The sequence below is a fragment of the Phascolarctos cinereus genome, unplaced genomic scaffold (assembly GCF_003287225.1).
Source record: "Phascolarctos cinereus isolate Bilbo 61053 unplaced genomic scaffold, phaCin_HiC Scaffold_4;HRSCAF=312, whole genome shotgun sequence".
In the NCBI taxonomy this organism is placed as follows: Eukaryota; Metazoa; Chordata; class Mammalia; order Diprotodontia; family Phascolarctidae; genus Phascolarctos; species Phascolarctos cinereus.
In genome coordinates this window covers 483,125,949-483,139,542 of record NW_027555847.1, presented here as the reverse complement: position 1 = coordinate 483,139,542, position 13,594 = coordinate 483,125,949, and the positions used below count along the sequence as shown (strand labels likewise).

At 33.8% G+C, this 13,594-nt stretch overlaps 1 protein-coding gene across 1 annotated transcript in view; it reads left to right on the top strand.

Moving 5' to 3' along the window:
• SNTG1 (syntrophin gamma 1) overlaps positions 1 to 13,594 on the top strand; it is a 489,887-nt gene that overhangs the window by 232,143 nt on the left and 244,150 nt on the right. Inside the window, 1 exon segment of the mRNA XM_078151780.1 lies at positions 8,030 to 8,068. Coding sequence (XP_078007906.1) covers positions 8,030 to 8,068 — 39 coding nt within the window.

The window sequence follows — 13,594 nt, the reverse complement described above, 5'->3', positions numbered from 1 at the left end:
TTGCTTCTATTTCTACCATGTGCATGACACTGTTAATAGGTGTCAAGTTAAGAAAAAAAAATATACTATGCTCTCTTTCCTTAAGGACATTATGAGCTGGAAAGTACACAAAGTCAAACGACAAGTAGACTGTGTAGCTTACAGATAACCCTTTCATAGTGACTACATATGTTGCTATGGAAGGCAGATGGCTACATTTATTTTTTGAACTTTGCATGCTGTTAAAGGTGTCTATGTATCTTTCTATCTCAGAACCGCTATTCTCTGAGGAGTTTTTCAAAGCCCTGATTAAAGACTGGCTTTATATATAAACACAAAAGTTTCCCTAGATTAAAAATCCCCTGCTGAACTTAGAAACTGACAGTTGTGTCTATAGTCTCTTCAATTATTAATTACATCAAGCCTACAGCTTTCAAGCTTTAAAATCAAAAGACTGTCTTTATATGACAATTGAACAAAAGTGACTGTCTTCTTTAGAGTTCAAATTGTAGCCTAAGCTGTCCAGAAAAAAAGCACATTGAATAAACTTGGGGCAGGGGAGGAAGATATGATTAAGGGATAAAATCATTAGCAGCTAAATTGAGAAAGTAAAACACATCCCTTTTCATTAAATCCAGGAAGTGACATTTCCTATTAAAGCTGTGACTCTTAGTTTCAATATGCAAAAACAACAGAACAACAGCAACAGTAACAAAATGTTAAAGGTACTCACGGTAGAAGAAAAATCCATTAATGTAACATGGAGCATATTTTCTTGGAGAGATGACCTTGGAGGAAGGGAAGGTAGAGTTTTAAATCATCTGATATTAAGGGTCCTTCCAAGCAGGGAGTGTGTGTTTGTGTGTATGTATGTATGTATGTATATATACACAGATACATGCACATATATGTATATAGATATATGTATGCATGTGTATATATGTACATGTATACATGTGTGCGCATGTGTGTATATATGCATGTGTGTGTGTGTGTACATACATAGACATTACATTAAGGGACATATACTAAGTAAACTCCTTTCCTACCATGAGTTCCTTTAATATTTTGTTGCATTGTTTTTACATGCTAAAACTGAGTCACAGCTTTAGTAGTAAAATTTAATTTCCTAGTCTTAATGGAAAAAAAAAAGATGTGCATATATAAATACACATACACATGCAAAATACATATGCATATATGTGTGAATATTATTTCTATATAGTACTGGCTAAATTCTCAGATGTGATGGAATCCCTAACTCCATGAAGATGACCTCCACTTGGGGTGATGGGAGGCTCTTTCAAGAATGTGAGTTGGCAGGGAAATAAGAAGACTATAGGAAGTGGTTTTAATTATATATCTTGTGCCACTACTTAAATGTTCTGCCCTGTTTTACCCAGTATAAGCAACTTTTTTTTTTTTTGCATACTTAGGATCTTTATCCTTCATTGTACCAGTCTTGGCTCTTATTTGAAACTTTCCTAAAAATAAGAAGAGCAATAAAAGCATTCAGGAGAAGTAAAACCAATATTGATAAAATAGAAGTTATCTTGAAAGAAGGTATGGGATTTGAAAGAAAGGCATTGAAGGTAGTTTCTAATAGTTACCTTTGAAATCTATTACATGAGCTAACATAGTGGGACTGTCTGGCAGCATCATTGGATTTTGTATTGTAGCTCAGAGGAAACTGATGTGAGCAATTTGATTCAAGAAAATGTAGATATTAATCATCAGGATGATAAAACTGATTACAAGTCATTCTATAGTGTGCCAAGTGTTAGGATGCAGTGGAACATAAGACATAATTCCATATAAAACCATAGATTTAGAACAAAGAGAGATATTATACGACATTGCATCCCAAACCCTCAATTTACAGTTAGTGAACTGAGGCACAAAATTAATGACTTTCTAAGAGTCATAGATCTAATGAGTATCTGAGGTGGGATTTGAACCTTGTTCTTCCTTTCTCCAAAGGCAAGGTTTTATAAACTGCAACATACTTCTTCTCCTCTCAAGAGCAGGAGTAAAGAAAACATATATGGAATTTATTTTCCATTTTGTTTTTTTTCTACTGTAAGAATTAAGAAAGATTATACTCTATTCTCTTTGAAACCTTTTTCATTACCACTAAATCATGCCACCTACCATTTTTTTCCTAAGGCACATCAATTCTTTTTTTAAAGTAAATGTAAACAGGAGAAATACATTTCAGACTTATAAAAAGACTGATGTTTTTCTGTGACTTGTAAATCACTTTCAGGCTTCTTACAAGTAAACAACAACAAAAATAATAATACCAATGATAAAGAACCATGATTGATAGCTTCAGTAATGTTGCAATGCTCCACACACAGTATACATTGCAATGTAAATGTGTTCTTTTTCATCTCATCTCTCCAAGCCATTGTATTTTGGCACTGTATTCATGTTGTTCAAGGTGAGACTAATTTTTCATTTTGTCATAACATAACACTTGGTCATCTTATTAATATACCTTCAATAGGAATGTAAATCATTTTTTCCTTTTTACTGAGATGCAATTGGCATCATAGATAAAGCAGTGGATTTGGAATTTAGAACACCTAGGTTAGAATGCCACCATAGAAATTGATTAGCTATGTAAAGTTAGTCAAGTCACTTAACCTTAACCTTGATTTCCTTATTAGTAAAATGAAGATAATAATCACCCTTAGTGCTTATCTCACAGGGTTATTGTAGGAATGAAATGAGAATGTATTAAAAGTGCTTCAAAATCTTAAATAAAACATTGATTGTTTTCTCATTTAACGAAACTTTCATTGGCATTAGAGATATCTGTTCAGAAACAATATGAAAATATCAGTGTTTTCAGTACTTGATTTGTGATTGTTAATTTTTTTTAAAGTAAGCAATATTACTTTTATTTTGCTGGTTTCATTATTAAATTTATACTTTTGAGGATTTTCATTGTTTCTATTTCAATACTTCAGTTATCCATAATAACATAAGTATTCTTCAGATTATATGGCACAGTGTCCTCTATAGAAGCTTATTATGTCTTTGAAAGGCACAAGAATAACATTTGAAAAATCTCCCTTTACACATTTAGACAGACATATGTGTTCTTCATTTTGACATTCATGCTTTAGAGGGGGCACAAAAGTTACCTAAGAAAGCGAAACATTGGGGGGCGGAGCCAAGATGGAGGAGCAAAAACAGTGACTTCCTTGAGCTTTCCCCTAAACTCCTCCAGACACCTTTAAAAAAGGCTCTAAATTCTAGAGCAGCAGAACCCACAAAAAGACAGAGTGAAATGAATTTCCAGGCCCAGACAACCTGGATGGTTCATGGGAAAGGTCTTTTGTGTAGGGCTGGGAGAGGAGCACAGTTCAGTATGGGCCTCAGAGGCAAAGATGTCCCTCAGCAAACCCAGAGCAGGCCTCATCAGGGGACTGAATCAAGGGCAGCTGTGGCAGTTTCCACACTTCTCAACCCACAAATGCCAAAGACAAATTAGAAGGTCAGTAGGAAAGGTCTGTTGGACCTGGTTCTGGTCCCAGCCCTAGCACAGCTCCTGGGCATCAGCCATAGCAACAGCAGCTACTTCTGGAGCTTTCAGCCCACAGACAGTGGGTGGATCAAGTGACGATCAGAGGGAGATTGCAGGGATCTCTTTGCTGGTGCTGAGGCAGGATTCTCTTGCTTTGTCCCTGCTTGGATCTGGATCACAGTTCTGGGTGGCAATCCTGGGGCAAGGAGGAGAGCTGACATGGTGGAGCTTGAGGCTGCAGTTCCTCACAGTTCCAAGGGAGAAAAGAGTGCTTGTGGTCACTCATAGATGAGAGCCCAGGCTTGGCAAGGAGAGAACACCTTGCCTTTGAGCCTACCACCTTGGAAGAACTGAAAGTTTACAGGTCCCTAGAAGTATCTCTGAAAATACTTGCATTAAACTCCTAAAGCATGGGACAGTGTGCTCTCCACACTGGAAGTAGAGCTCTACCTTAATAAAGAATTAAAAACTCAAGTAATTGACTGGAAACATAAGCAAATAGCAGAATAAAACTCAGATTGTAGAATCTTACTTTGGTGACAAAGAAGATTAAAACATACAACCACAAGAAGACAACAAAGTCAAAGCTCCTATATCCAAAGCCTCCAAGAAAAATATAAATTGGTCTCAGGCCACGGAATAGCTCAAAAAGGATTTTGAAATGCAAGTAAAAGGAGAGGGAAAATTGGGGAAAGAAATGAGAGTAATGCAAAGAAATCATGAAAAATGAGTTAACAGCTTGCTAAAGGAGATGCACAAATACTGAACAAAATGAGACCTTAAAACAATAGCCTAACACAAATGGCAAAAGAGGTCCAAAAAGCCAATGAGGAGAAGAATGCCTTAAAAAGCAGAATTGGCCAAATGGAGAGGGAGTTTCAAAAGCTCACTGAAGAAAATATTTCCTTAAAAATTAGAATGGAGCAAATGGAAGCTAATGAATTTATGAGAAAACAAGACATTGTAAAACAGAGCCAAAAGAATGAAAAATGGAAGACAATGTAAAATAGCTCACTGGAAAAACAACTGACATGGAAAGAAGATCCAGGAGAGATAATTTAAAAATTACTGGACTACCTGAAAGCCATGATTAAAAAAAGAGCCTAAACATCATTTCCTTATTAGATAAATTCCAGAGTTCCCAGGCTAAGGAGAAAATATTGCAAGCAGCCAGAAACATTAAGATATTGTGGAAACACAATCAGGATAACACAAGATTTAGTAGCATCTACATTAAGGAATCAGAGGGTTGAAATATGATATTCTGGAGGTCAAAGGAGCTAGGATTCTAACCAAGAATCACCTACCCGGCAAAACTGAGTATGATCTTTCAGAGGAAAAAGTAGACATTCAGTGAAATAGAGGACTTTCAAGCATTCTTGATAGAAAGACCAGAACTGAATAGAAAATTTGACTTTCAAATACAAGACTCAAGAGAAACATGAAGAGGTAAACAGGAAAGAGAAACATAAGGGACTTATTAAAGTTGAACTGATTATATTCCTACACAAAAAGATGATATTTGTAACTCATGAGACCTTTTTCAGTATTAGGGTAATTAGATTGGGAAAATATATGTAGATAGATAAATAGATAGATAGATAGATAGATAGATAGATAGATAGATAGATAGATAGATAGATAGAGATAGAGGGCATAGGGTGAGTTGAAGATGAAGGGGTAATATCTAATAAGTAAAATTAAGGGGTGAGAGAGGACTATACTGTGAGAAGGAGAAAGAGAGAGGCAGAATGGGCTAAATTATCTCACATAAAACAAACAAGAAAAGGCTTTTACAATGGAGGAGAAGTGGGGGAAGGTGGGAGAGAATGAATGAATCTTATTCTCATCAGATGTGGTTTAAGGAGGGGGTACCATACATGCTAAATTGGGTATGAAAATCTATCTTACCCTACAGGAAAATGGGGGGAAGTGTATGGGGGGGAGGAGAAGGGGGAGGGCAGATTGGGGGAGAGGGTGATCAGAAGCAAACGTTTCTGAGGAGGGACATAAGTTTTTGAATTTTATATTTTTTCTCCCTCCATTCCTCCCTTCCCAAGACATCACACAATTTGATATAGGCTATACATATACATTCCTATTAAACATATTTTCACATTAGTGATATTGTAAGGAAGAATTAGAACCAATAGGAAGAACCACAAGAAAAGAAAAGAAAACAAAATAAAACAGAAGAAAAAAATAGCAAATAGTATACTGTGATCTGCATTCAAACTCCATAGTTCTTTCTTTGGATGTGGATAGCATTTTCCATCATGAGACCTTTATAAATGCCTTAAATCCTTGCATTGCTGAGAAGGTCAAAGTCTATCAGTGTTAGTCATTGCACATCATGGCTGTTACTGTGTACAACATTCTCCTGGCTCTGCTCACTTTATTTAGCATCAGTGATTTATCTTTTTGCTCTACATTTCTAACTGAGAAAGGAACATTTAAAGTAACAATCTATATTTTTAAAAATATTTTCATTTATCCTTAATCAATATCCTTAATTTGTCCTTAATTACTATACCATATAATGAATGTATGTTTCACACTCAAATTGTTTAATTGTCTATTTCTTTAAGCATAATAGTTTCCTTATTTATCTTCACTGAGATTGTGAGTTGTGTTTTTTTTTTTTTTGGTGTAATATGCAAGTCCTGCTTTTATGTAGATTCACCTGATTTGCAGTAAATTTTGTTCTAGTCTATCAGTCTATCATATTGATTCATTCATTATATGTCTTTTTTATTCCTTTCTTGAATTCAACACGTTATGTTTTTCCCCTCATCCATTTTGTCATTTACTTTCATTTATTGAATTGTTTCTTCTATTTTTATATAAGTTTATAAATTTTAGATCTCTGTTTTTCTTAATTTTTTTAATTTTCACATTGCTTTTTAGATTTATTTATATCATCCTGATCTTAAGTTACTACTTCATTCCTATGCTTAATTTTTCTTGTAATACTTTGCTGATTTTCTATTTCCACAACACCTTTACTCACTTCTTTATGTTTATCATTGCCCTAGTTCTTAAATGTTGCTTAAATTATTGATATCTAAGTTCTAAAAAATATATACTAGCCATGTTGTCCGTGAAAATTTTGCAGTTCTTGTGAAATGAGGAAGTCACTTAATTTCTCTGAGTTTCAGCATGTAGTTCAGTCATTTTCAGTCATGTCTGATTCTTGTGACCACATTTGATGTTTCCTTGACAAAGATACTAGAGTGGCTTACTATTTCTTTCTCCAGTTCATTTTTACAGATGAGAAAATATATTGTACTATAGAAATGTATCATGTGTAATTTTTATAGAAACTATGGGGGAATTAGAAAAAAGAATCCATTGTTACTTAACAACAACAAAAACAATTCGTTGATGTAGGTACTGCCTTAATTCCATAATCAATACATTTGTTCTTGCCTTACTGTTGTAAAAAACAATCATCTGGTGGCCAACTTTCTAGTGTTTGGACACTCTGAAATTAAGCAGGCTAATCCTAGAACAATACTCCATTGCTATGTTTACATTCAAAAATTTTCCAATTTAGGAACTTATGAGAACTGGCACTAATCTGACATTCCTTGAAGAATCCAGGCTTACCTTCACATCATGCTGAAGATTCAATAGAGGAGTTGGGAAAAAAAATTAGAGTTAGTACAAGACATTTTACATTAAACTTCAGCAGTGTTATGGGATTTACTTTAAATTAACATCCAAGTATTGCCATTTTGGTGGAAATGTTTAGTTAGGTGTCAGGTAATATAGGAAACGTTTTCTCAGAAGATTCAGCTTATGTTGTGATAAAATGTCATATATTAAATTGTCTTAGTGTAAATGCTATGTTCTATTTGGGGGTCTGACTGACAGTATATAGATGGACATATTTTATCCTCCAGTGTTTAGGTTGCTTATTTCCTCAGCAATCGTAAGAGTCAAACATAACAGAACAGTGGGTGGCTTAGAAAAAAATAAATTAAAACACCAGGTGTTTTTACTTTATTTTATACTTAAAAATTTAAAGTTAACTACAACGTTGCTTTTGATATTCTATACATTGTAGTATTTATAAGCAGTTTTATCTGTTTACATGACTTTTATAAATGGCTCTGGTTCCTTAACCAAAGGACCATAGAAAAATGATGGTAGAAAGGACAATGGAGATCTCCTGGTCCAACCCATCATTTTACAGAAAAGAAAGGTAAGAATCAGAAGATAAAGTAGCTAGCCCAACAACTCTCAGGAAGCACAAATAAATCCTGTTGTATTATTTCCAAGTGAACTTTTGAAATGAGGCAGTATTTAATATTAAAGGTAATTACACTTACAAAAAGGCATTTGGTAGACATTCTTTACAGCACGTTCTCTGAATTGTCAGAGAAGTATTTGCAGCATAAGCATTGACAATATTTGTTCCCTTTGTGCATATCATTTCCAGAAACATTATTGAAGTCCATGTGCCATCTTTTCTTTGTCTTTCTAGACTTTGATTTCTTTTTTTTTTTACAGATTAAAAAAATCAACAGGAACTTCCCTGTAAACCAGCAGGTAAGATGAAAAAATACTTGGAAAATCTGGGGTATTTGCTTAATATGCATATGATGTAATGTAATTGTAATGTATGTAATTTATTGTAAAAAAAAAGGTGGTTGATTTTTCCATCTCTTGGCTTGCAAGATATTCTTTTTTTTTTTCCTGTTAGACATACTTATCCATTATATTAAATATTTGTATACTTGCAACAAATATTAGGGACTAAATTTTTTGAAATGTAAAGTTGGCTTATGTTTAGACATCACAAAATTGGATTTGATCTAGATTTATGTGCAGTTAGGATTCTCTTCCTTTATATTCAAATAGGGAACCTCAAATATAAGAACTTTGAATTAGTAATTCAGATAATCCTTCTTTGAGCATGTTCTTCATTTTAAATGTTGCTGAAGTTAATGTCTTGAAGGAAAATTCAAGATCTATAATCATGGTTTTATAGAAACCTGGAGCTAAACGGGAAATCAGAGCACATAGCCCCATATACTCCTGAGTAAAATTCCTTCTCCTAATCTCAAACAAATCAAATTCTAGACCTCACATGAATAATTCTCTTGAGGGAGATCATGCTTCCTCTGTAAGTAGTCTATTTTGCTTATAACTAACTGTAATTGTTAGGATCCTTCATTGTTTCAAGCTGGTAAAGCTTAAAATTGCAAGTTTTGGGGGATATACTGTAGTTAGCCTAAATCTATTCCTCTGCAAATATCACTTATTGTTCCAAATTTTTCTTCAGTATAACCGTTCTTCAGATACTCAGAGCTTGTTTTGCTCTCCCAACTCTTTATCTTCCCAAAGCTAAACATATCCAGTCATCAATCCTTGTCATCTACCCAAACAATTTTTTAAAATTTGTTGCACTTAACTGGAGACTTCAGTTTGACAGCAATTTATTAATCAACACTATCTGGTTATGGTTATCCAGGCCAATCCAAGTCACCTAATTCTAATCTTCTTCCTCACTCATTGTGAACCTGTGGACCATATCATGCCTAAACAGTCTATGGGGTTATCTTGGAAAAGACAGTGGAGTAGTTTGCTATTTCCTTCTTCAGTGAATCAAGGCAAACAGAAGTTGAATAACTTGCCCAGGGTTACAAAGCTAATAAATCTCTGAGGTCAGATTTGAACTCAGATCTTCCTCACTCCAAGGTAAGTGCTCTCTGCTAAGCTACCTAGCTGCCTCAAATTTAGTCTAATACACATCAATCCATTTATTTCTGAAGTCCTAATTGATCAATCTAGATGACACAAATAAAATATAAATGAGGTTAGTGTTGTAATGTGATGATGAACCCATCTAGATTATAGTGTTCTCCCTTTCTGAGTACATACAAATATTCCTTTGAAAAATATGGTCTAGGGGTCAGCTAGGTGGCACAGTGAATAGAGCACTGATCTGAAGCCAGGAGGACCTGAGTTCAAATCCAGCCTCAGACCGAACACTTGACACTTACTAGCTGTGTGACCTTGGGCAAGTCACTTAACCCCAATTGCCTAGATAGATAGATAGATAGATAGATATGTTCTAGAATCTTGTAATCTGGTCCAGTTCACTGATGTTAATTTCCTGACCTTTCTCTTTTTAAAACTTAAAGTATTTGCCAGTGAGTAAGCTCCTTGAAGGTTAGGGAAGCTTTCTTTTTTCGTTATTTTGTGATTAGTAAATGCAAATAACAGATTTTATTTTTTTTAAATGAATTGTTTTTGTCTGTATGAGTCCAGAGCCCAGTGCCCTGTGCCACAGGTTATAGTAGTAAATATTGTGCATTTTACTACAAACATCTAACATATCTCTGATACAACTTCATTTCATAATGAAATGATTATCATAAGATAGCAACTGAAATTTTAAGTCTTTGCCAGAGTGTTAACTAGTACAGATGTACAACTAACTGATGATTAAGAACAAAGGTTTACATATGAAACAATTGGAATCTCTCAGTATTTTTAAAAGTTTAAGTTTATTTTAATAACTATGACTTATTAAGTAAACACAATCTAAGTTTTATTTACTGTAAGAATGATAAAAATAACTTCCCATTTCTCAGCAAGCAAGTACATTAGTATCCTTGAGCTTTTGCTTCATTAACCTTCTGGCTTATTGTTTAGTTTGGTATTTGATTCTTGTCCCTTAGAGTCCTACTAGCTTAAAAATCATAATTTTTTGCTGGATATGTTGAAAGTTTGAGAGCCTAAAATTAATAGCGTTTTCCTTAATTAGTTTCCATTACAACAATCTAAAATAATAAGCAAGAGATTTTCAGGAATGTCAGCCAACACTGTAAGATTTTTTTGAAGGTACCATAGATTAGCAAACAATAGACTAACTTAAAAACAAACAAACAAACTCGTAATTGAAGAAGAAAAAAAAAAGCAAAACTACAAACTATAGGAATATAACAAGCCTACAGTTACCCAGAACAGCATATGAGTTCAGGTTTTGTTTTGTTTTGATTAGCTTTTACTTAATAGACTGTCCAAAAAAAGTGACATTTCAGGAAGGAACTGGAAAAAAATACACATACATTCTCCATTGTGGGATTTAGGGCTCAGAATAAGTATTTGACTGGATACATGCCTTGGGCCATAGAAATGTTCAGTTGTTTCCATAGCAGATGTTTCTTCTATAGTGATTAGAATTTAGAATTTTTGAAGCTTGGAATGATTTTTACAAAAGTAAAGATTGATTTACCAAATGTATGAAAAGTGTCCAATATAGGATGAATGGCTAAATGCCATTACCTTTACTTATTGACTATATTTGTAATTATGGATCATATGTAATCACCACTACCTTTTTCCCCATGTCTTTTAAATAAATTTAACATAGACTTATTGAATTACAAATGTGACCACTTAAGTCATTTATTATTAAAGAAGGTTATAATTGTTGTTATTGTTTTTGTTCCTCTAGATATGTATATGCTATATGTTTTTAATCAAAACATTAAAATGATAATGTGTACTATCAAAATATTTTGATGCAACAAATTTAAAATATACCCATAAAATTAATTCATAATAATATTTATATATATTTAATATAATGGACTTTTTAAAAACAATTTTTCAAGGCAATATTTTCTGACTAAAATATTTCATTTATTTTTTAAATCTTTGAGGTTGTCACTATATTGAGTCCTGGAAATATATTAATATAATATTTAACTAGGGAATGAACATTAAATTAGTTATTTAAAGTATTGTGTTTCAGGACGTAGACATATAATGCAAAAGTGATTATTTGATGAAAATCCAAACTGACAGATAACTTTTAGATATATCTCATTTTTAACTACTGTCTAAAAAGAAAAATGAGGGTGGAGATAGAGTGGTGAGGAAAGAATGAATCCCCACAATTTCATGATTATTTTTGCTATGGAAGGCCTGGCACTGTCTCATTTACTATTGCTTCTAAGTGGTGGGGTAGAGCATGGAGAGTATGAACCACTCCATCTAAAGGGTAGGACCTAGAGAAGGTAGCAGGAAAGGACTGAAATATTAACGAAGAAATGAAGTAGTATGCTTTCCAAGTTTGAAAAGTAGCACATATAGTGACAGATGATTGAATATAGGTACAATGAGCCAAGAAAGAATGAGTGGAGGAATTCTAACTCATTAGAAAAATGGGTTCCAGGAAACATGGTAAATTTTAAAAGGGGGAAAATAGATTCCATTGAACATGCAAACAACTGAATTACACTTTGTTTGCTTAGTGACTGCTGAGGGCCATCTGCTTTTCAAAGATCTTCCCTCCTATTGGAGTCCAAAGCAGTCCCCTTATTTGTCATTTTCTGAGTTATCATTAAGTGATGAAATTTATATGAATATCAATATCAAACAATTACAAAATTATGTCATTATGTGTGATATAAATACTTGGGAATGAACGATACTCTCAAGAGAAAACTGGATTATATCCAACTCCACAAAGATTATGATTCAACTATGTATTAGGCAACATGTGGATGTAGCAATGAAAGACAAAATGGTCTTTGCCCTGAAAGAACTTGCAGTACATTGTGGTTGTCTTTTCGAGCTTCAGCTCGCTGTTGTGCAATTGTTTTCAATCGTCTGACTCTTTGTGAACCCACTTGGTGTTTCTCTTGGCAAAGACACTGAAGCGGTTTGCTATCTCCTTCTCCAGATTATTTTACAGATGAAGAATTGAGGCAAACAGGGTTAAGTGACTTTCCCAGGATCTCATAGCTAGTAAGTGTCTGAGGCTAGATTTACACTCAAGAAGATAAGTCTTCATGACTTTGGGCTCAGCACTTTATCGGCTATGCCATTTAGCTGCCCCACCATACATTGGGTGGGTGGGGATATGTCATAAATATAAAAATTTAATGCAAGGAGAGGTCCAGAGAAAATTTTTTAAGAAAGTTTGAAAAAAAAAGTAAAGACTACTTTCAATAAGACGGGTTGGAAAATAGTTTTTTGAGGAGGTAACACATAACTAGGCCTTCAAGAAAGTCCAATGGGGAGAGATAATGAAGGGTTGTATTCTAGACAAGGTGATACCTTTATCAATGAATGGAGATAAAAAATGATTGAATGAGATAGGGGAATAGATTTAAATCATATTTAACTAGGACATAGCATGGAGGGGAGTAATGTAAAATAATACTGGAAAGGTTAAAAAACCCAGACTTCCAGAGGAAGGAGTTTGTATTTTCTATAGGAAACAGAACTTCTAAGGAGTGGAAGGAAACAGAATGGGATTATTGAAAGTAATGAATAATTTGATAAATATTGTCTGGTATGATCTCCCTCCTAGTCGGTTCTAAGCTATTTCCTTTTCACATATTATCTGTTCAGGACAAATCTGTATGCTGATAGATAAATAGATAATATATATATAGAGAGAGAGTCATAAAGATATGTATGTATGTATGTATGTATGTATGTATCTATCTATCTATCTATCTATCTATCTATACTCCATTACTCTTTTTCTTTGTTATCCCTCTATAGACAATCAATCTCTCTTTAAAAAATGTAAAATTATTATGTATGCATAATATATGATGAACTTGAAAAACATGAACATTTCAACAAAGAAAGAGGAAGAGGATTGTATATATAATTACAAACTTCTGTTATAGTTTCCAAATTTTTTTAACATGATAATAACAAAACTGTCATGCTTCTTTGTGTCCCTTTCTGGATTTCTTACTGACTCAAAAAACAAGAGAAAGTTGGAAGAAAGGTGGATACAAAATGGTTGTAGCATTTTGCCAACAGCAACTAACATTGAATTCAGTGTGGTATAATTGAAGGTGCCCTAGATTTCAAAGTCAGAAGATTTTGAAAAATTCTCAGAAATAATATGGCCTGAGACATCAAACCAATTAAAGTGATTAGAAGGGACTGGAAGGTTTCAAAGTCCAGTAATAAGACTTTGAACAATCTTGAAAGGGTGAAAACAGGGAGGAATATTGGGGAAGAGGGTAAACTCAAAAATAAGAAGGTGAACCCTGAACTATGGGACAGTGAGCCTGATAGCATTCTAATACACAC